Consider the following 22,976-nt stretch of genomic DNA (forward strand, 5'->3'; position numbering starts at 1 on the left):
ATAGCTCCTGCCAATCAAACAGGTAAACCACGTTTAAATGCATTCAGTCAATTCACCAGTATGAAAGTCTGTAAGCTAACTAGTTAACGTCGCTACACCTGCAGCCACGTTAGCAGACTGTAGCATGTAGAACTGAGGTAATGTGCATTGTGTAACGAGCTAACATAAAAACAGTGATTAAATAAACATAACTCGTACTGTATATAAGGTGTGCAACACCAGAAAACAGTTCTATGTGAAAAATGCACCATAGAAGTAACCATAAAAGCATAAATACAAGATATGATGTATTGTATGCAAGACTCCACATACCTCTGCCTCAGGACAGTAGCAAAAGAGGCAGAGGAGGGGGCTACATGAACACTTAAGGGGTCTTCAGCGTGGGAACCGACCCCTGTCACACCCGAGCCACACCCCCCTACAACCTACTGTACCTTAGAGGCGTGGGAAACTACAATAGAACTTGTAGAAACGATGGGGGAATTCAGGGAAGCATAATTAACCCTGCTACACACACACACACACACGCACACACACAGACAACTCTTTAAGTAGGTTGCTTTAATGGTTTGGTTCAAATGGTATGGTTTGGTTTGTTCTAATAAGCAGTTTCAGGTGGAATGCGGTGTCTGGGTTGAGGGCTGGGGCTGTGTTGTCATTAAAATGGCCGGCTTTGCTGTCCACACGGCAAAAGTGAACCTGGTTACAAAAAAGATAGGTTACAGCCTTCTAAAATGCTGGCCTTATGTGGACGCAACGCCTAACCGATAAAAACGTTCACCGGTTTAAAAAAAAACAGCCTTGTGTGGACGGGCCCCAAGTGTCCCTGTGGGTTGAACATTTGTATGGGTGTGTGTGTGTGTATCATTGTACGTATTGTGCGTGTACCTCAGCCTCCAGCCGCAGCACAGTGCTGTTGAGCTCGGAGTTCTTCTTGCCCCGGCTCTCTGTGTCCACCTCCAGCTCCTCCAACCTACGCTCGGCCTGCCACAGCGTAGCAGTGGAGCTCCGCCTCTACTACACACATTTTGGATACCATATGCTCTTTAATAGTGTTGTGCGTGTAAATATGCCACTATGGACGTGCATAACATACAACATCCGATGACAATCGATTTATTTGATGTTATAGGCTAGACTAAAAATGGCCGCAGTGTAGATCATGGGCGTAGATTTAGGGTGGGACGCTCATGACTAGTCCTAACCAATATTTTAAGATGACAAAATTGTCCCCACCAATATTTTAGCGAACTCATTTGTGCTGCTGATCATTCCGACAGCCAGCGCGACAGTACAAGAAACGTCGTCATTTAATTGGCTGAAAACCCGAGGGGGAGGGGGAAGGGTTATCTGACACGCATGCTGCACACACATTGATTTATTCTTGCACTGGTAGTCAAGCGAGCGGGTGTGTCAACGACAACGGTAAGTTACCAGGGCTGTCTGTCAATACATAGGCCTACCCCATAAAAGGCCAGAGTGAAACATTTTAATATTCCCTTTTCCCTTCAGCATACATACAAACCCCTTTTTGTGGTGTGTAGATCAGCTATGCCACCCAAGAAGAAGAAAGGGGACATACGAAGCTTTTTCATAAAGCAGAGTGTAACTAAGCAAAATAACTATAGCCACACAAGCTAGCAGTGGTAGTGACCAGGCTTTCAAATTATGCAGATTCTATTATGTGGAAAAATAGTATTAACTGGTGATAGCATATGTTACCCAGGATATTGTTAAAGATAAACCTAGCTTCTGTAATCTTTCAACCAAGGTCAGGAGTATTGATTAGGGGTGTGCAGCACGGTCGCATAGAAGTCGCGCTATCACAATAGATGTTATTACCAAGTCACTGAATGTTAATTAGCCTACTTTAAGTTAGAATCTTTCGTAGTCACAATAAACATTGGATCTGGACATTTTTTGTTTCTATTCTGTTTATGTTATGTATTTCTGAGTGTAGCCTACACAATGCAGAGAAATAAAAGGGAGACCCAAATTCGTTTGAAGGACTGTCATTGCATTGTTATGACACATGCAAAACGTGTTGGCAATGTGAATAAGTTAACACTGTTGGTTATTCAAATATAATGAATCATTATTTGATAAATAATATCCAAATAACACTATCATATATGGTAGGAGGGTTAAACTCGCTAGCCAAAGGATAGGCTACAAAATGAATGAACCACTTTGTATGCAGGAAAGACAGCATCAAACCACTACAGATGGATGGCAGGTTGAGGAAACAGCATCAGGGCTTCAGGTGAGGTTCTAATTATTAGCCTATGTCAAATTGTCAATTCAGTTGGAGTCAGCAGCATTGCTGTACAATATAATGAGATGGAGTAGATTCACTTCTGTATTGTGATATTCTGTATTGCCAACAGTCTGAAATAACAAAGGAAATCGCCATTAAGGCACTGGTATCTTACAGCAAAATAATTCCAATTACAGTTAAGCAAATACAAATATAATTTAGAGTCGCATAAATTCATAGACATATTCAACCCTAAACTATGGTGCATTTCCATACTCAGTAACATAAATAAAATACTATATATATATATATACTATATTATATTATGACTATATAATCTGGGCAAATTTAAAATTTAAGATATGCTTAGCTTCTGTTATCTGAGAAACAAAATTGGCATCTAGTGGTCAAACATTTATTTACGTTTAAACAATTGTTTTCGTCTGCACATATTTCTCTCCAGTCGGAGATGCTAGTTTAACTTTAGAGTACTATAAATAATGAAAGAGGCTATTGTCTATTGACAGTCTGACTCTTGTCAGTAAAAGTTAACTTTTCAGCCCGGGGGGGTTGGGGGATTGGATGTCCCCACCAAAGCTGAGACCAAACCTACACCCTTGGTGTAGATTACACTATCGCTCATAAATGCTGAAAAGGCATAGCCTACTACGGAGAGATATACTTCTCCGCATAGTCTGTCTGCCTCTCCATGTTTGTCTATCCACTAGTCATTTTTTACCACTGTCTTACTGCTTCACTGTTTGCGTGCTATATTAGCACATATGCATAACCCCTTCCTCCATCCCACAGCCGGATTGTGGCCACCCTTATACCTTTACTTAATACTTAATGCTTTATAATCAATACTTGTATAATGGCTGTAACCCAATTACGTCAACCCGTTCTTGCACTGATATAGTTTTTTGATATATTTTTTTATATTACCTTGCCTACTCTCTTATATGTCCATATTTATGTTATGCTGGTCTCTAGACTTTATTCTTGCACTGTTGGACTTACCGGTACCAGAGCCTGTCTACGGAGAGCCTGGCCACTCCGTATTAAGTCCCATTGTACCGAATTTTGGTTGCAGTTCCACCAAAGTTCCACTGGGCGATCGCCATGAGTGCAAAATGAAAAGGAGTCAATGGAGCTAGACGGCTAAATTTGTCTCTTTCACCTGATTGTAGTTGACAAATCTCAGATTTGATTGTAGTTTGTGTAACTTCAACATGGGTTATAGGTCAAAAGTTGAAAGAACGAGTGCTTATGTCCTTTTGATTTCTTACAGGTTGGGTCGTTGTTGCCCATAACACGCTAGCATTGTGCTAATGAATGATGTCATTGACACGTTTGAAAGGCCTTTTAGAACAATTAAGTGACTTTAAAAAATGCAATACTCAACCAAGTGTATTTTCTTTACCTCCCCTTTCGAATACAATATTCAAATTACTTGGGAAAAAATTAAATCCCGAGAAAAGTGGATTTTGAGGAGTACAGCTCCATAGACCTCCATGCATTCTGCACTCGTGGACGAGCGCCCTCATGTGGAACCACAGAAGTAACTGCAACCAGTTCAGAAACCGGAAGTTTTCCAAGAGTGGCAGTTCTCCCCTTATTAGACATTCTCTGCCGGTACTCATTTGCACCATCACCATGCCACTCACTCTCACAGAGCACCTTACCTCACTATGCACAGAGACTCACAGGCTCAGTCCCTGTCTCAGTCATTGCAAGCGCCTCATGCTTAATCACCCCTAAGCACACTATGTGGACACTGTTTTAGACTTGATTTATATTTAGTATAATTTGTATTTTAGTATATTCTTTATCTTCTACTGTCCTTACTGCTTAATTGTGTTTTTTATATTATATACTTTTATTACTTTTTCTGCTGTTAGTGAATGTTGTGTGTGATGTCTGTATGCTACTCAGACCTTAAATTTCCCCTTGGGAATCAAGAAAGTATCTATCTATCCATCTATCTTTCTGTTCATTGATAGCCTTCTCATGACCTCACTGCCGATATTTGTTGAGCATAAATATGCCTAGAGAAAATGAAAATAACCCAACTTTGTTCCAAGCTCCTTACGTAGGCCTAAATGCAATAGACACATGGGGAGAGGATGCTTTTGGAAAAATAAACCATGAAAAAACGAACCACTTCACTGTTATGTTAGTATTTAGTTTGTTGCTTAAAAACGTTAAAAATGCATGCACATCCACACATCGATATTTACCAAAGAAAAACAAAAACACACACACACACACAAGTAATGAACAACTGAGTAATGGGACGCACACAAGTTAATACCAAAAAAAGTCTTTCTTTAATAAAGCACTGAATACAACCATAAACACGGGTAGAACGTCAGAGGCGATGACACCATGGGGCTCCTATGAGAGGCATGACTCCATGGGGCTCCTATGAGAGGCATGACTCCATGGGCTCCTATGAGAGGCATGACTCCTTAAGTAAAAAATGCCTGGCCAAGCCAGCCAGTCGACGGCCGCAAGGACTCGCGTGGCTTCACATTGTCAGGACACACTGATGCCCTTTCCTTCGCCAAACGCTGCCTGCTGCGACGATCCTGATGAATGCGCAGGGAGTGGGGGTGGTGGCATCTCATGGAATGTGCACGGCACTGGCTAGAAGATTCACTGCTTCTTCATATCCGTTTAAAAATGCCACAGTTGTTGTCAGTTTTCCAGTCTCACGTGTCGTGGTCACACCTTTTCTGTTTGAAACTATGCAGCCATGCGGGCACTTCTCAGCGATAGCGAGACACCTCACAGATGCAATGTGCCTGCGACGGTTAGAGACGCTCGCACGCACGCACCTCTCAACTGATTGTGTTAAGGGATGCTTGGACACGTCTTCAGGCTCATCAGTTCATCAAGCTGAGGGTGTGTGTGTGTGTGTGTGTGCCTGTGCATATATGTACATGTTTGAGAGAGTGTGTGTGTGTTTAAATGCGTGTGTGTTAACATACAGTACATTTTCCAAACAGCAACTGATTGAGGGTCCTATCTGTCTGCACTGGCCTCGGGGTTAAAGAGAGCAGACCAGAGCAGATCACTTCCTTATAATCTCATGAGAAAAACACTACACTACCGTTACACAAGAGGTTAACATACATGGCCTGACGTCTCGACTGGGTTTGCCAAGAGCGACCTATTCCTTCCCCGGACACATGTACACGTGTGCCACTTTTAATACTGCAGAGGATACAAGGGCAGAATAATAGAAGGACTATACAGCTATACTCATGGTCCTAAAGGGCACAGAGTATGTGGCGCTGGGCATCTTAACATCCACACATACTGAGGGCTGGGAGGGGGGAGGGGAGGCTCCACGTTGAGCGCTGCTCCTGCCCCTGCAGAAGGGTTGTTTTAGGGAACACCAAGACGGAGATGTGGGCTGAAAATAAAGTGCTGACAGCTTTTCCTAAAGGCTATAACATCTGACATCTCGTCAGACACTCGAGGTAGTCCGATATCAAAATAATAATAATAAAAAAAAAAAGTCCAGAGGAGATGGGTTCAGGTCTCTCTGAGACGGACGCAAGTTGAGAGATCCCCACACTTCACACACAGGGGACTGAGAACTAAACAAGTGTGTGTGTGTGTGTGTGTGTGTGTAATAATCCATGATCTCTGATTCCCTTTTCAAGGCGTAACACTGACATGGCGAGATTAGTGTGAAATGGTTGAGCTATGATTTGTGCCTGGCATGCCGTGTGCCAGGTCATGCTAATTTACGCACAAGCCCTGAAGGCCAATTTAGAGTAATTTGGCGTAAAAGGAGACAAAATTTGTCTGCTAAAGTGTCTCAGACCTTGTCAACAATTCTGAAACAGCGCAGACGTTGTCACGATTGTCACTCTAACTGGATAGCAACTCAAAGTCCTTTATTCTGAAGTGTTGCTGTGGTCAAGGCGTGTTACCGTGTTTACTTTTCTTTCGAGTGGCATTTGTCACCTGACTATGAATTAGTCTTTTGTGAGTATTCCTAACAGTAACAGTAAAAGGTTTGCATTAGTACAGAGGTGCATATACCCCCCCTCCTTCCCATAATGCACCTCGGCTCCAGTGAGCTCCCTCTAGACACAAGCTGATCCTAGACCAGATTGAGACCTGATCTGGTGCCAATCTACTCCACATTCAATTTCTGTCTAGCAAGGAAAAAGGTTTTGTTTGCAAAACAAAATAAACAAACAAAAAAAGTCATAGGAGTTTTCTTTCAGTACGTTTACGACTTACTGTAGAGTAAGCCAATATTCACTAAGGCGGGGATCACATTAGCCAGCGGCAAGCGGCAGGTTTCCTATTGTTCTCTATGGTTCGGCAGCAGAACGGTGGCAACGCTGGCGTAACGATAGTAGAGATGCACCGATAGATCGGCTGGTGACCGGAACCGGCTGATTTTCTCATGATCGGCCATGACCGGTGACCGGCCGGTCAGTCTGAGACATGCCGATTTTATGCCGGACAAATGCACTCGCCTGCTGCAATTGTAACAATACCCAGCTGAGTTTGCAAAGTTTGAAGAAGCTAGCAACCAGGACAACACTCAGGGCTGGACGTAGGGCTACACAGAAAGCGCTAATAGGCTATTGAGTTTTTCTATGCAGCGAACGCTGTGCTTTGCCATATTGCGTGGAATTTACTAAGCTGTCACTTCATAGGCTACGTAAACATCGCTCATCACCGCCCATCCCTGCCGCTAATTGCGTGCCCACAGCTGAACCACAAGCGCAGCTGAACGGAGATAACCGATTGCGACATTAAAAAGAATCAAAGTTTAGCGATCATAGGTTACATGATAATAAGCTGTAAACAAGCAGCGACATACAGTAGCCCTAGTAGTTCTACTTCACTTAAAAAAAAATACTAGAACTATTTACTGCACGTAGACTAGGGTTATGCCTAGCAGATTGAGAAGTGGATGTCGTGAAAGTGAACAAACCATAGCCTATTAGAAAGAAACACAAGTTAAAGTTGCTTTTGACATTGTAGCCTACAATGAAGAAAACTGATGCTCTGAATACTGAATCAGCTTTCTCTCTTTCTTTCAAGTTTCTATAGCCTAAGTGATGTAATGCATTTAACCGGAATTTGTATTTAGGTTTTTCACCGCAAAACAGACGTGCTCTGTTTTCATAATATTGTGGAGCACCTAATCGCTATTAGCACTTTTCCTCCCCTGTGTTTGCGTGATGGCCTACTCCCACTTTTCCCTCGCCCTCCCATAAATTCATCAATGCATATGAAAATATGTTCCATGGTAGCATGTTCAAATGTATCATGAAAATTGTTCTTAGATCTTTAGTTGGATATTGGATGTGAGAAAAAAAAATGGATGTTCCATAACAGTGCGTTTATATTAGTAGTCTGTGAAATGAATGTCCCACACTGTAGTTGGCATTATAGCATAGCATATGGCATTATAATTACACTGGCATTATAGTTTGATACTGCAGCTGAAGTTAGACTTGAAGAAGAATCTGTCTAATCACCGGTTCCATTTTTTAACAGCCATTTCATTATTGATTACATTTCTATATTAACATAATCTATTAAAGAAAAGATAGAAAATAACTATTTGTGTGTGCTGGAAAATGGTTAGAAGAAATGAAATCGGAATCGGCTACAATCGGTATCGGCAGGTGAAACTCTATGAAAAATCGGAAATTGGAACCGGCCCAAGAAATTGCAATCGGTGCATCTCTAAACGCTAGCGTTTAAGAAGCTGAGCGTTGAACTTGGTTCATCTTTTAAAGCGCAATGCCAGTGTATACAATTGACAAACCGTTTGTGTTGCTTAGGAACGAGATAAAACTTATTATGGTCTGAGTGTTGCGTTACGTTTGCCGCTGGCTAATGTGATCCCGGCTAAACCTCGTACTTAGTATACCCCCTAGGACACCAAAGTCAACTGTGGGTTGAATAATCTGTGTGTATGTGTACACACATACGTGCATGTGTGTGTGTTTAAGGGGTTTGGGAGGCTAAGGAAGTTTTAGCTCGGCGGGTCAAGGCTTCCCCTGTGTGCCCCTGGGGTGGAAGGGCGCCGCAACAAATGGGTCCACGACGGGTACCCGCACCCCCATACCCAAGCCCATGCCCATGCCCACCGCCCAGGAGTGGAGGGGCCCGACAGGCACGGAGCCCACGGCAGCCTGCTGTCCCACAGAGGAGACCACGCGATGGGCAGCCACGGGCTGCTGGGGCAGGGGCACCTCTGAGCAGCGCAGGAGACGCACGGGGGCACCCATTCCCGCACCCACACCCATGCCCAGGGACGGCACAGGACCCAGAGGGGGGGGTTGCTCGGGGGTCCTGTGAGGGGTGAGCATGTGTGTCTGGGGGGGAGGCTGGACAGGCTGAGAAGGGTGAAGAGAAGGGGGCGCCCCACAGGCGTTGGCTGTAGCAGTGGTGGAGGTGGCATTGACCCCAGTCCTCTTACCAAAGGGCGCCTGCAAGAAAATGTCGGGCTGGGGGGCGTGAGCAGGTTGGGGGGCGTGAGCGGGTTGGGGGGGTTTATGGTGGGTCTGGGACAGGGGGAACGGAGCGCTGCTGAACACGTCTGCGTTGCCTGGGCGGAAGGGTGCGCCCATGAACACATCATCGAAGGGCGACTGGGTGTCCTGCATTTGCCCTTGGTGGGGGGGCTGTGTGAAGGACGCGCTGGACTGCTGGGGGGGCGCCTGGAGCAGAAGCAGCAGTTGTGGCTGGTCAGGGGGGGGCACCACCACAGCCTCCTCAGCGGCTACTCGCACCTCCCCGATGCCGTCTGCCAGAGCCTCCAACAGCGGCCCTGCCTGGGGTTCCACATACACACCGTAGCCGTTGACACCCTGCTGGGCTTCTGTGGAGGAACCAAGCAATAGAACATCAGTCTGGCAGGAACACTGTGAAAGAAGTGACTTCCTGGACCATTGAAAAGGACACACGAGACTCCTTTAATCAAGACAACACTTAATCAAGGAACATATTCTACAGAAACCTTTGTGCAAAGCAAATTATTTCTGGAACATACTGTATTTGAAACACACACAAACATATCATTAACCTCATTTAGGTAGATCTTATGATTAAATTATATCTTTATAATATTAGGTCTGTAAAAATAATCCTCCTTAACCACCACTGACATATATGTGCATGTTAATCAAGTAAATCAAAGAGTACACCATGGAGGTGTCAAAAGTGAGGGCTGCTCCCCACGGTTACGTTCGCGCTTAGCGGATGTTCAAATATTCAATGAGAAATTGATGCGCCATGATGAGAAACTGCAGAAAATGACAGCAAATGCACGTCACAAATGACAGCAAATGCACGCCACAAATGACAGCAAATGCACGCCACAAATGACAGCAAATGCACGCCACAAATGACAGCAAATGCACGTCACTAAATGCACGCCACAAATGACAGCAAATGTGAAATGACAGCAAAAGACAAATGCACGCCACAAATGACAGCAAATGCACGCACAAAAACATTTCAGATTTCAGATTGTGGTTTGAAGAGTAGTGTGACATGTTGGCTTGAGGGCATGTCAAAACAGATAATGACAAAAACCCATGGACATCACAATGTCCACTCGGATGGGTGCTGGGTTTACAAACATCTAGCAACATTGAAAAATGGATAGAGTGACACAAAATAGCTCCCATGAAATCATCTTATTTCTCACTTAAGTCTGAGGGATAACGTTTTGGCTCGAAATGTCACTGGCAAATAACACAGTGTAATAAGAGCTACTGTATTTGGTGTGCATATCTACTTTTTCAATGTTGGGAACATGTTCAGATACGAAGGACTGTATGGGTGCCACTGTGGTTACAGGGGATCAGTAGCGATAGATGAGAGCTATATCAGAGGTAGAGGAAATAGGAGATTTGGTTTGAAGAATGAGGTGGATGACGTGATGAAACCACAAAGAGTTCAAGTCTTACCTTGAGCCCGACAGCACAGAAAGCAGTGTTATCGACGTCTCCAGCAGAGAAACGGTTAATCTCAAACCATTAAGCGTGTGGCCAAGGTTAAGTGGCAGGCCATTACAGCCTATATGGATTACACAACAGATCTAGATGTAAAGTTCACCGAAGGTCAAAGGTTAAGTGGCAGGCCATTACAGCCTATGTGGATTAAACAAAAGATATAAATGTAAAGTTCACCGAAGGTCAAAGGTTAAGTGGCAGGCCATTACAGCCTATGTGGATTACACAACAGATCTAGAAGGAAAGTTCACCAAAGGTCAAAGGTACAAATCACAAACGAGACAAATTGATGCAGCATTATGTTAGTTGACGCAGTTCAACAAATCAGTTGTTTATTGAATGCTTGTCAGCTGAAGATTTAAAATAGCTGCAGCTGGTGTGTGGTTGACTGGTGTATAAATCATTGCAATGTCTGCGATCACTACTGTGGTATAAAGCATTGCAATGTCTGTGATCACTACTGTGGTATAAAGCATTGCGATGTTTGCGATTACTACTGTGGTAAAAAGCATTGCGATGTTTGCAATCACTACTGTGGTATAAAGTATTGCACTGTTTGCAATCACTACTGTGGTATAAAGCATTGCAATGTTTGCGAACATTACTGTGGTATTAAGCATTGCGATGTTTGCGGTTTGTGGTTACTTTCGTGGTTACTTTTGTGGTTACTTTCTAGAGTTTCTCTGATCATTCATCCAGTTTTGTGGTTACTTTCTAGAGTTTGAGTGTGCAAGTGGCATGTGAAACAAGGATGCACATAGAACGGAAAATACATATTCAAACAGCTTACCTACTTATGTTAAATGTTAACTAATGTATACAAAAGAACTAAAATTATATTATTCTGCAAACCATATACATTCAAGCTCTTTCAATGACTCCTACCCATTTTCTCCCTTAAATTAACAAACATCCATGGATTTCAAAGATCTGTGGGAACACTGTTAAAGATCCACTCCAGTAAAAACTGGACTATTTAACCTTTTTCTTCTGTCTATGTTATTTTATGTATTATTAAAAGACATATCATGAGCAAAATAAACAATACACACTAGAGGTCTGCACTCCCGCAGTAGACCCGCGGGTCCCGACACAAAAGAGTGCGGCGCAGGACAACTTTTGAAAGCTCTTTGCGGGAGCGGGCGGGATGAGAGAGGTGCGTTTGCGGGATGGAAATTATTAAAGTAGTGTTCATAACTATAGTTCAGCTGGATGTTCTGTTAGGCAGCATTAAAAAACGGGGTTTAAGCATAACTGATGGATAGCAGGCCTATAGCCTATATTGTCGTTTACGTGGGTTCAATTTGTTCCTGCTGCTCATTGTCAAAACTCGAAATCGAAAGCATGACAGAGGAAGAGGGCATCAGGCTAGGCCTACTTCAGTTGTTAGCTTACATTCAGAACCAAGAAACTGACATCTGGAGTCTTTCTCAGGTGTGTGTGCTCCTCGTAAGACAGAAAGAAAAGCTGAATAGGCTATCCCTCCTGCATGTGGGCTTTAGTGGGCGGGAGCGGGACTAAAAATTACACATTATGTCGGGAGCGGGACTGAAAAATCAGTCCTGCGCAGACCTCTAATACACACTATGGCTGAATTTAGATTTCTGCTCTAGATGGGCATCAGCAAATGTTTCAGAATAAAGAATCAGATCAGCCCATTGTTGTGTGACAACAGATGGAACCCAATCATAATATGAACTCCAGAAATCAGATAATGATTATTAGGGTGCATGTAAACGTGCTCAATGTCTAGTATATTACTGATCAATTATATGCCATGACTACATGAACTACATACTGTACCTATTAGGTCAGTCTATGATATGCCGTTAGAATAACGCTTCTGTCTCTCATATTGATTTACTGATTCTTATTCTAGATGATGCCCTCATTACATTGTGAGTGTGTGTGTGTGTGTGTGTGTGTGTGTATTTATGTGTGTGTGCACATGCACAAATGTCACAGTTGCATCAAAGAAAAATAAACTCCACACAATTACACTTATTTTATTTAACAACCCCATTTCTTGGTTCTCCTTTTTTTCTTCACAAAAATAGAAGGTGTACATCGAATGATTAAGGTTCTAACAACGGTTTTGGGGACTTGCTACAGAGACCCTTGGGTAGGTTTGCATCATTGGGTGACCATGGTCATAAATAAACTTCTCTATCTTTCTATCAAAATAAAACAACTGAGCACACCAGAAAAGGGTCTTTGATTTTCACAATGTACAGGTAACTAAACCAGCGACAGGCAAGACCTCTGCAACAGACAATGGCTCTCTACGATCAAGGGGAAAGGAGGGGGTTTGGCAGGGTGGTAACACAGAGATTGCATAGGTTGGCCAAACAGAGATCAATGGATGCAGGTTGCGTCGCAAATTTTCCAGAGATTTTCAGAGAAAAGTCAATGTCAAAAGTATCAACTAAAAGCTATCTGACCAACTTCAAATGTCATGCCTATACAGGGAATTTAAAATCAAATAATCTACATAGGGAATGGCTCTATGGTGGCAGACACCTTAAGATGGAAAACCCCAATCAATGAATATTTCATAAATGATAAGATGGTGCTTGGGAACATGACCTCACTTAAAAGCAAGTCAAGGATGTCAGGGCCCATGTCCATATTGCGTTGTTTTTCTGAGCGCCAGTTTCTTTCTTTCATTTTTTTTCCATTGGAAACATATGGTATGTGGACTCCTAGAAAAGCGCCTTTTTAAAGAGTGTACTGCATTTTTTGAACGGACACTCAAGAGTTTTTTGTTTAAAAATCTCTGAAAAAGGCGCTGGTGTCATCACAACATATGATACCTGAAATGTAACCCCCCCCACACACACACCCATACAAATGACAGAGAAAGGCATGTGTGAGGTCATTTGGATGCTGTCAATGAAACAAACTAAGTAACAAAAGGATGTTTTTTAAATGAAGTGCTGGGCTGACGTACTCCCCAGCTTTTTTCTTCCAGAAAATAAATGCTATATGGACACAGCCCCTCATGTGGCTTTCAGTCTAAAGCCATGATAGCCACTTTAATGGATTCATTTTGCCACGTTGATGAATTTTGCTAATTCTAAGAAGAAAACGTATATTGGCCACTGCAATGCAAAGGTCATATGAAGGAGGGGTGGTTACTGAGATCATCACAGATCTGTTTCAAGACCTGATATGATGGGCACTCTGCCAGAGAGAGGAGGGCCTGTGCTTTCCGACGGTAGAGATGCCCAGAAAGGTGCCAGTCGAGGTGCCCATAGTAAGCTCAGTTATTTTAATCTTAGAGGAGCAGCTGTCACCACAGCCACTGGCGATACAGATATAACCTCACCACCTGGACTACAGTACATAATCCTTAACATCCAGAGAGACACAAGCTCACAAACTCATGCATACAGACACACACACACACGCATGAGTTACGTACATACGTAACTCATACGCACACACACACACATACACACGCACACACACTCACGCAGTAATCATCAGAACACTGAACACGAATGCATCATGGCGTAGACTTCTCTGAGATAGCACACAAGCTCATGCTCTGATATGCCTGAGTTAGACTCAGAGGGGTTGAGCAGGACAGCGGCAAAGCTTCATGAAAACTCTAGGCTAGCATCTGTGTGCTAGCATCTGTGTGCTAGCCTCAGCAGCCAGCAGCGCGGACACACACAGCCTGTACATAGCGCTCACCCACTGACATATAACCGTCTCTGGCCAACATAGCTGAGCAGGACCCAACCACTGAAAGACAGGGGCTGTGGGCTCCTACGGAAGCCTCAAGAGACCAAAAAGTACGGATTGTCTTTTTTTTTGGGTCTTGGCCAGCAAAGCAATGGTATTTCATGAGTTTAAACCAGAGAGAAAGAGAGAGGAAGATACTTTACATTCTCAACATCTTTACACACAGATCACAGATAAAGATAAAGAAGTTCTCTGAACAGCTATTATAGAATGATATACATATATTAGCTTTTTTTTTTTTTTTTTACTGATACTCATTTCATACATTCAATCTCTACCACTCCATGTACTTCCACAAATAATCTTACACGAAATATACTTTTAAATAATCTCTTGTATACTATGGAGGGAGGGAGGGGGCAAGGAAGGGTAATGTCAACAGTGGCTCTGTACACAAGGTAACATACAATTGCTTCATAGGACCAGAATCAGGTGTTGCAGATATACATCAATGTACATAGTCTTGAGGGGGGTAACGATCAACATCACAGAGGCTATTTACAGAAAACAGGATTCAGAGCAGCTTGGGTTAAAGGATGACCACAAAAAATAAAGATATATCAATAGACAGCCATGCAATGAGACACCCACCAGGAAAACGAATGAGCATGTGTTGGTGTTGATGAAGATGAAGATGAAGAGCTCTAAAATGCCTGTCAAGGCCCCGGACAATAACCCATCAACACACCAGCCAGCATGTTACATTACGGCTTTGAAAGCGCTAGAGCCTCTGGATCTATTATACTGCCACAATCAAAGTAGAGTGCTTTGAATTGCAGCGACTCAAATGTTCTTTTTGATCACTCAAGGTTGATTGAACGGAGGGTCAATGGTCAACAGTGGTTCTCAACCTTTTTTCAACGATGTACCCCCTGTGAAATATTTTTTCAGCCAAGTACTCCCTAATCAGCGCAAAGCATTTTTAGTTGAGAAAAAAAGACTTAAAACCATCCTGGTATGGAGGGGACTGTGGGTTTTTAGGATAATGGAATTGAATAGCCTACTGAAATATAAAATTCATTTTATGAACTTATATTTTCCTGAAATATTTATTAAATAATTGTTTTTAACGTATTTTTGCATGGATTCTACTTTTTAAATATATGTATACTTTAAAATCTCACCCCCATTTGAGAACCACTGGTCTAGAAGGTAAAAGGACAAGGTGAAAAAATCTACACCTGAACCTCAAGCCTTCAGAGAACTAGAGATGTCCTGGTAGCCATTTATTCTGAACCGTTTAATTCAATTCCAATACAGAGAACAGAATGTGATACCTTTATTCCCAATGGAAAATAAAGCTCCACATAGCATCTCTCAAACGATTGCTGAGTCAAACATACCATAACTAACCTGACTCACTGTTGGAAAATGTCAATAATAGTCAAACTATTTCCTGATCGGGTCAAATTCGGTGTATTTAGATTGATCAGAAAAGTAATCACTACCACAATCAATGCCACAGCTTTACCAATGGGCCACAATTTACCCCCAGTTTACAGTGATAAATGAACTTCATTCAGAGCCCACCTAAGTACCTACAGGTTGCCATCCAGACAGTGCAGCACTGCAGAAGAGAGCAGCCTGAGTGTCATTTCACAGATGATGTAGGAAAAAGAGTGCGGATGATGACTAGTCACTTAAGGAGTCACATTTTCAAGAGTTAAAGTGCAATAAGACAAGAGAATGAGTCATGGGGAGGGAAAGAAATCATGACGCGCTTCACAAGGAACCTGAAGAGTTTGAAGTGGAACGACAACTGAGAAGCAAACGGAAGCAGATGAGTATAAGAAATTAATTAAATGCAAAATATGGATGGCCAGGAAGGAGGGAACTGGGGGAAAAAGCACAAAGAAGCACAACAGAATGACAAACGAAAGGACAGATCAAAGAAGCACAACAGAACGCCAAACGAAAGGACAGATCAAAGAAGCACAACAGAACGCCAAACGAAAGGACAGATCAAAGAAGCACAACAGAACGCCAAACGAAAGGACAGATCAAAGAAGCACAACAGAACGCCAAACGAAAGGACAGATCAAAGAAGCACAACAGAACACCAAACGAAAGGACAGATCGATGCGCGAGAGAAACAGATAGGAGGGTGGTAAAGAGGGGGTTGTGGGGGTGGGGGAGGGTGAGGAGGAATGAGCAGCGGTTGGTCGAGCTAGGTCGACTCAGATCAGGCCGAAGCAGGGTGGACCGGAGAAAAGGTGGTGGACGAAGCAGAGAGAGAGAGAGCGACTAAGCAAGTGGGACGCCCCTCTTCAGAGCTGAGGGGGGGGGGCTAGCGGCTAGTAGAGGCTAGCGGAAGCACACACTGCCCTGCGGCTCTACAGGTCGATGAGCTGATCCACCAGCAGCAGGGAGCGAGCCAGGCTGGGCAGGCTGGACTCGGAGCTGCCGCTGTTGCTGCGGGAGTGACCATCTGAGGGAGGGGTTCAGGGTGGGGTTTGCAGCCAAAAAGGGGGGGGGGGGGAGGGAGGAGAGGGGGGGAGTCAAGAGAGAAGCAGAGAGAAAAAAAGAGAGAAAGGATTTGTGAGAACTTCTATGAGAAGGACCTCCTACAAGGTGGCCACAGGAATACCTGGTGGAAAAAGGCCCAACTACCCAGAGAGGCGTCTGTACGGTGTAAAGACCACATCTACATGAAATAGTAACAACATTGAAACAACAAGGGGACAACAAGGGGGCACACTGCCCCCCCCCCCCAGCGCATGATAATAAGGCCTACTAGGCTTTTACATGTTTTCAAGGCTGGATGTTCAACAAATATACTACTGTGTTTGAAGTAGTTCAATAAAAATATGTCATTCATATCAATTCAAATGTATCACCTAATGTCATCAATAACAGGCCAGGCCTCCAGGAAACAGTTTATGTTTCATTTATCTAATATTGTCTTGGTCATACTATAGAATGATTTATTGTCTTTGTTGAATAATACAGAAAATAAAGAGTTTAAAATAAAATCGCATAATCGCATATTAAATAATCACATATTAAATCGCAATCACAATATTGGTTAAAAAATAGATTATTTTCCAAAATAGTTCTGCCCTATTAAAGACAACAGATTGAGTCAGTCATTGAAATTGACAGTCAGAGATTGAGATTGATTGAATAACCCTTGTGCCACACAATTTGTTTATGAAGAGGTTTTCATTAATATATAACTGAAGCTGTTTATATAGTCTGTGGAAAGGCATACAAGATTTTTTTAATCAGGGGTTATCAGAAGTAGACAGACATTAAGTTGCACTTTTTCCACTATTACTGACCAGTGGTGCAAATGTTGCAAAAACAACCACAATATATCCCAGAATCTCAGAAGGTAAACACTCACGCCCCAATGACCCAAGATTATGACCCAATGACCCAGATCATGACCCAATGACCAAGATCATGACCCAAATTTATGTGATGATCAGGCTCTTGGTAATTTCTACATCCACATTGAAGATGATAACATAGGACAGGAGAGATACCAGGAGTCTGTGTGTGTGTGTGTGTGTGGCTCTGATGCTAGACAGGAGAGATACCAGGACCCCTGTGTGTGTGTGTGTGTGTGTGTGTGTGTGGCTCTGATGCTAGACAGGAGAGATACCAGGACCCTGTGTGTGTGTGTGTGTGTGTGTGTGCGCACGTGTGTGGCTCTGATGCTAGACAGGAGAGATACCATTACATTACATTACATTACATTTAGCAGACACTTCTTAACCAAAGTGACGTACATATGTCAGCTATATTACAAGGGATCACATTGTCCCCGGAGCAACTTGGGGTTAAGTGCCTTGCTCAAGGGCACAACGGTGGATACCAGGACCCTGTGTGTGTGTGTGTGGTGTGTGTGTGTGTGCTGTGTTTGTTTATGTATGTGTGTGTGTGTGTGTGTGGGGTGTTTGTGTGTGTGAGACACAGTAAATTGTGGTGTTAAATCTCACCTCCATTCCGTTTGTGTGCGCATGCAATGTGCAAAGATGGTAAGAACTGAGCCCCTGAACGTGTGTGTGTGCTCAGAAAGTCTGCAAACTTTATAGAAATGTGTGTGTGAATGAGTTTGTGGATGGGTGTGTAGTACATATATTGAGATGTAAGTGTGTTGAGGTCTGACACCTCTGAATGCCTCAGGCCAGGCTACCTGCCAGGGCATGACCTTACCTTGGAGACACACACACACACACACACACACACACACACACACACACACACACACACACACACACTTAAACTTACATGCCTCTGGCCAGGATACCTGCCAGGGCACGGATCTTACCTTGGGAGGAGTTTTTGGAGACCAACACGGGGATGGGGTCAAACTCGTCCTCTGTGCCTTTCTCTGAGCTCAGGGGGGGGTCAAGGCCGGAGAGGAGGCAGGACGAGTCTGTTTGGGGTGGGGGGGGATGAATGATGGGTTTGGGGATTGGGGTGGATGAATGATGGTTTTGGAGTGAGGAGAATGATTGTTGTGGGGAGTACATGAATTATGTTGGTTTTTTTTGGAGGAAGGGGGGAGTATGTTTAGGATGCCCATAGAGAGTTGCAGGAGAGGAAAAAGGAGTGATGAATAGAGAGAGAGAATAAGGGAGGAAATGAAAAGAGAGAAGAGGTAAACAAAAGGCAGCAGGAGGGAGGGATACAGAGGGAAATGACAAAATGGAGAGAAGAAAGGAGGAAAGCGAAGGGGGGATGAGGAGGAGGAAGAGAGGGATGCAGGAAGACGGGATCATCAGGCCAGAGGTTCAGACGGATGAAAAGGCAGGCAGACAGACAGACAGACGGACAGACAGACATCCGCAAGCAGAGAGACAACACCACAAAACTGAAAACCAGATTCTCCAAAAGCGCCAAGTCAGACAGATGAATGAATGTGCTGAGTCAGCACTGTGAGGCCCAAGAGTCAGACATAGCAGCCGGACACTCCAGCTACAGAGCAAAGACCAACACGCTGCCTGTCTAGGAAGTGTGTGTGTGTGTGTGTGTGTGTTTGTGAAGTATGCATGATTGTGTGTGTATATATCACACAATCAGTGTGGTTGTGTAAGTATGTGGAATTGTGCGTGTCTTATCTGTATGTATGTATAAGTGTATAATGTCTTTGTCTGCATCTGTATGCGTTCCATGTCTGTGTGTGTGTGTGTGTGTGCGTGTGTGTGTGTGCGCGTGCGTGCGTGTTTACCTGCTATGGGTTGAGAAGACCCTCCAGAGACGGGGGCGAACTGGTCAAGACAGGAGGAGGAGTCTCCTCCCAGCAGAGAGCCCTCACCAATCAAAGGGTCTGGGGGCAGGAACAAAACAGTCAAGCATAAAATGCACACACACACTGACACACTGACACACACACAAACACACTCTGACACACACACACACACACTGACACACACACACACACACACAATCCTGTATGGACACATGAAAAGCAGGTCACCTGTGTCCACCAGAGCGGGCTGCCCCTGGGCCTGAGGCAGCAAACCTGGGATGAGAGAATCACACACCTCTGGGTCACCTGCTGAAGGAGGAGGGGGGGTGGGGTTGGGCGTATTTAGGGAGGTGAAGACAGAAAGCAAGGGGAGAGAGAGATATGTTAGGGAAAAACTAATCTGGAAAACATTCTCCAAAGCCACTGGGCAAATAGACCCTGTTATTGAGAGTAAAGCTTGTGTTATCTCACACACACAGAAATATAGACGCTGGCACTGAAAGCTAATCTCTTGCAATAAGAGACACAAGAGACAGTGTGGAGCTGGTAGCACAGAGATTTGCAGGGTCTCTGCTGGCGGAGGGAGCAGAGCTGAGCTGATGGGCGAGAAACGCAAGTGAAAAGACCAAATGAGGTTCTCCACTCTAGCACAGCAGGCAACCCTTTTCAATGAGAACCACATCAATGCATTTAAATAGGCCTATTTCCTGAGTCCATGCTACCCAAGCACATATGCATGTGTGTGTCTGTGTGTGTGTGTGTGTGTGTGTGTGTGTGTGTGTGCGAATGTGTGATTACGCAGGTATATAGATAAAGAGCGGACAGAAACACAATGACGTGTTAGAGGATGTGTCCAAAACTCTAATTTTCCTGTATTACATAATATAATATGCTAGAGGACACACACGGTTATGTGGTGCATCAGATGGTTGTGAGGGTGGCGTGGGATGGCGAAGCCTGATCCACTCTAACCACCTTCCACAACTGCTCAGCCAAGAGGGCAAGAGGCGCTGCTGTCCTTTTCAAGGGTACCATGAGAGAAAACGGGTCCTCAGATCACCGTTGCCATGGAAATGTTTATGCCTTAATTCCTGCCACGGCATTGTTCATTTACTCGCTGGAATCAAGATGGATGCTGAGGCTGTCAGAAGCGATGTGTGGCCATCCAATGAAAACTGCTTTTCTCATCTTGAAGTTGAATTTACTCAATGGAAACGGTAGGAAGTTATAGTCATACTGTTGTCTTATATTCGAAAGTAAGCATGGTAAACTACTTTTATGTGCACATGACAACAATGACCATCAAGCCTTATGCAGCCTGCAGTTAGTGGGAGACCTGGAATAAGGCCCAAAAGTCTCAGAAAATAACAAGGTTTCACATTATATTAGTTGAAGGAGTGTGTTCATCTGTGCAAGAGGTTCAATTAGAAATACAAATTTAGCCAGGAGACAGAATGTGAAAACTATTTAGATGTTTTGAGTATTGAGATGTTTCCTCCTTTGGCAACTTTTTCAATACTAGTATTAAGCAAATGTACATGGTTTGACTATGGACTTTGATCCCAGAGTCTACCACCACGTTGGTATTCCGCAGCAGCCCTACAGGGGGAGGCACAGGGTGCTCTGCAGGTTTACCATCTGCAGGGGGCTCCAGTGAGCTGCCGAAGGGGTCGTTGAGGGACAGCAGGTCCGGCAGCAGAAGGGACGTGTCCGGAGACTTGAGGCCTTCGATAAGCTTCTCTGCAGGATGGACACGTCAGCCAGTCGTAGGCATGAGTGGGAAAAGAGAAAGAGATGGAGATGGAGAGAAAGAAAAAAAAACAGAAAGAAAGAAAAGGAGAGAGAGTAATGAGTGAGAATTAGGAAGAAACGACAGATTAATGAAGAGAGAGAATCAGAGAGAGAGAGAGTTGGGTTGAGAGAGAGAGAGAAAGAGTTTGGGTTGAGAGAGAGAGAGAGAGTTGGGAGTGAGAGAGAGAGAGAGAGTTGGGTTGAGAGGGGGAGGGGGGAGACAGGGGGGATACAGAGATGAGAACGGAAGAGAGAAAATGAGAAAAAAGGGGGGAGACAGAGATGAGAACAGGAGAGAAATTAAGCAAAGGAGGAAGTGAAAGAGGCAGACAAAATTCAGAGAGGTTAGTTTAAAGGCATGAGGAAGAGCAGTCTGGTTATATTATACAGACAGGTCATTCTTTGGGCAGTGAGCATGAGGAAGAGCAGTCTGGTTATATTATACAGACAGGTCATTCTTTGGGCAGTGAGCATGAGGAAGAGCAGTCTGGTTATATTATACAGACAGGTCATTCTTTGGGCAGTGAGAACCATGGACAAGCCTCGCATGCAGGAAGGAGCTGGTGAAGAAAAATACACACACTGCTCCCTCTTTTCTAGGGCCGCAGCAACTAAACACAAATTAATTGGTGTCAACTGTTTCATTCATTTCAAATATGTTGGTGATCGATGCATTGATTTCAGTGTTTTTTTTTTATGAAAGAAAAAATATCTGATTCTGAAAATCCTGTTTCCATCTTCTTAAAACTCAACCCCTCTCAAACCTCTTAAAGCTCTTAACCCTCCTAAACCTCAACCCTCTTAAAGCTCAACCCTCTTAAAGCTCAAACCTCTTAAAGCTCAAACCTCTTAAAGCTCAAACCTCTTAAAGCTTAAACCTCTTAAAGCTCTCAAACCTCTTAAAGCTCAAACCTCTTAAAGCTTAAACCTCTTAAAGCTCTCAAACCTCTTAAAGCTCAAACCTCTTTTTGTTCTCTTTGTTTGTATTGTTTTGTTTGTTTGTTGTTTTATTTTCCTTTCCACTATGTATAGCGACCTTGGATTTGACAAAGGCGCTATATAAATTTATTCTACTGCTTGATTCAGTATCCCATTGTGAAGGTTCTTTAGAACGTGCAATTAAAAATCGGCTATTTGCACGGCTATGAAGTAATCCATTTTTTTTTACCTTCTTACATATTTTGGAGTTCTTTAGAGCGCTCAGTGAAAATTACCGTTAATTTGAAACATTGTATCAAGGAAAAACAGCAAAGAAACACCGCTGCGCTGAATATGTCTGATTACGGCCTACCAGAAATTACTTTCAATGAACACCTGCTGCCGCACATCAGTGAGGCTGTTGGACTTGAGAAGCGCTTTATCAACCACTCTTTGTGCACTACCGCCGTTCAGCTGCTGTCCGAGGCTGGACTGGAGAGCCGGCAGATCAAACTTCACCATCAATGGGAACGTGCAGTTCAATTTACAAAAATAAAACTGCCTTATTTTGATTCCATCAATGTTTTGACTGTTTTATATGTAGACTAGGTGGTAGACCTGTTGGTTAGTGTTCCAGCGTAGCAACCATTCATGCGGGACTATAGTAACAGTTTGAAATAAATACTTTTAACAGCTTTAACTATCCAAATGAGATAACAAAAAAAATAAAAAATAACTTTTATATTTAACATGTTAACAGTAGAATAAGCGGGATAATGGACTTCACTCCATTAGATTATCCGAAAAATAAACGCACTACGTTGCGCTGTGCGTCGTGGCCGCATTACAACCTTGAATGTGCGTTTATTTTCGGATAATCTAATGGAGTGTTGTCAATTATCCCTTACATAACTCATTATTATTATTATTACCCCCAAATGACTGATGTAAATCAACAGCAGTCCAGCCAATTGGTGCTCGTAGTCTCACAATTAGTGAAATGGAGATTGCCTGAGTGCAGTGGATGTGTATAGTATAGTAATATAAAGAC

At 43.5% G+C, this 22,976-nt stretch overlaps 1 protein-coding gene across 1 annotated transcript in view; it reads right to left on the minus strand.

Moving 5' to 3' along the window:
- Positions 1-7,931: 7,931 nt before the first annotated feature.
- LOC125304240 (AP2-associated protein kinase 1-like) overlaps positions 7,932-22,976 on the minus strand; it is a 60,009-nt gene continuing 44,964 nt past the window's right edge. Inside the window, 5 exon segments of the mRNA XM_048258326.1 lie at positions 7,932-9,128; positions 18,293-18,400; positions 19,196-19,294; positions 19,445-19,525; positions 20,852-20,956. Coding sequence (XP_048114283.1) covers positions 8,293-9,128; positions 18,293-18,400; positions 19,196-19,294; positions 19,445-19,525; positions 20,852-20,956 — 1,229 coding nt within the window. The 3' untranslated portion in view covers positions 7,932-8,292.

This window comes from Alosa alosa, chromosome 12 (genome assembly GCF_017589495.1).
Source record: "Alosa alosa isolate M-15738 ecotype Scorff River chromosome 12, AALO_Geno_1.1, whole genome shotgun sequence".
In the NCBI taxonomy this organism is placed as follows: Eukaryota; Metazoa; Chordata; class Actinopteri; order Clupeiformes; family Clupeidae; genus Alosa; species Alosa alosa.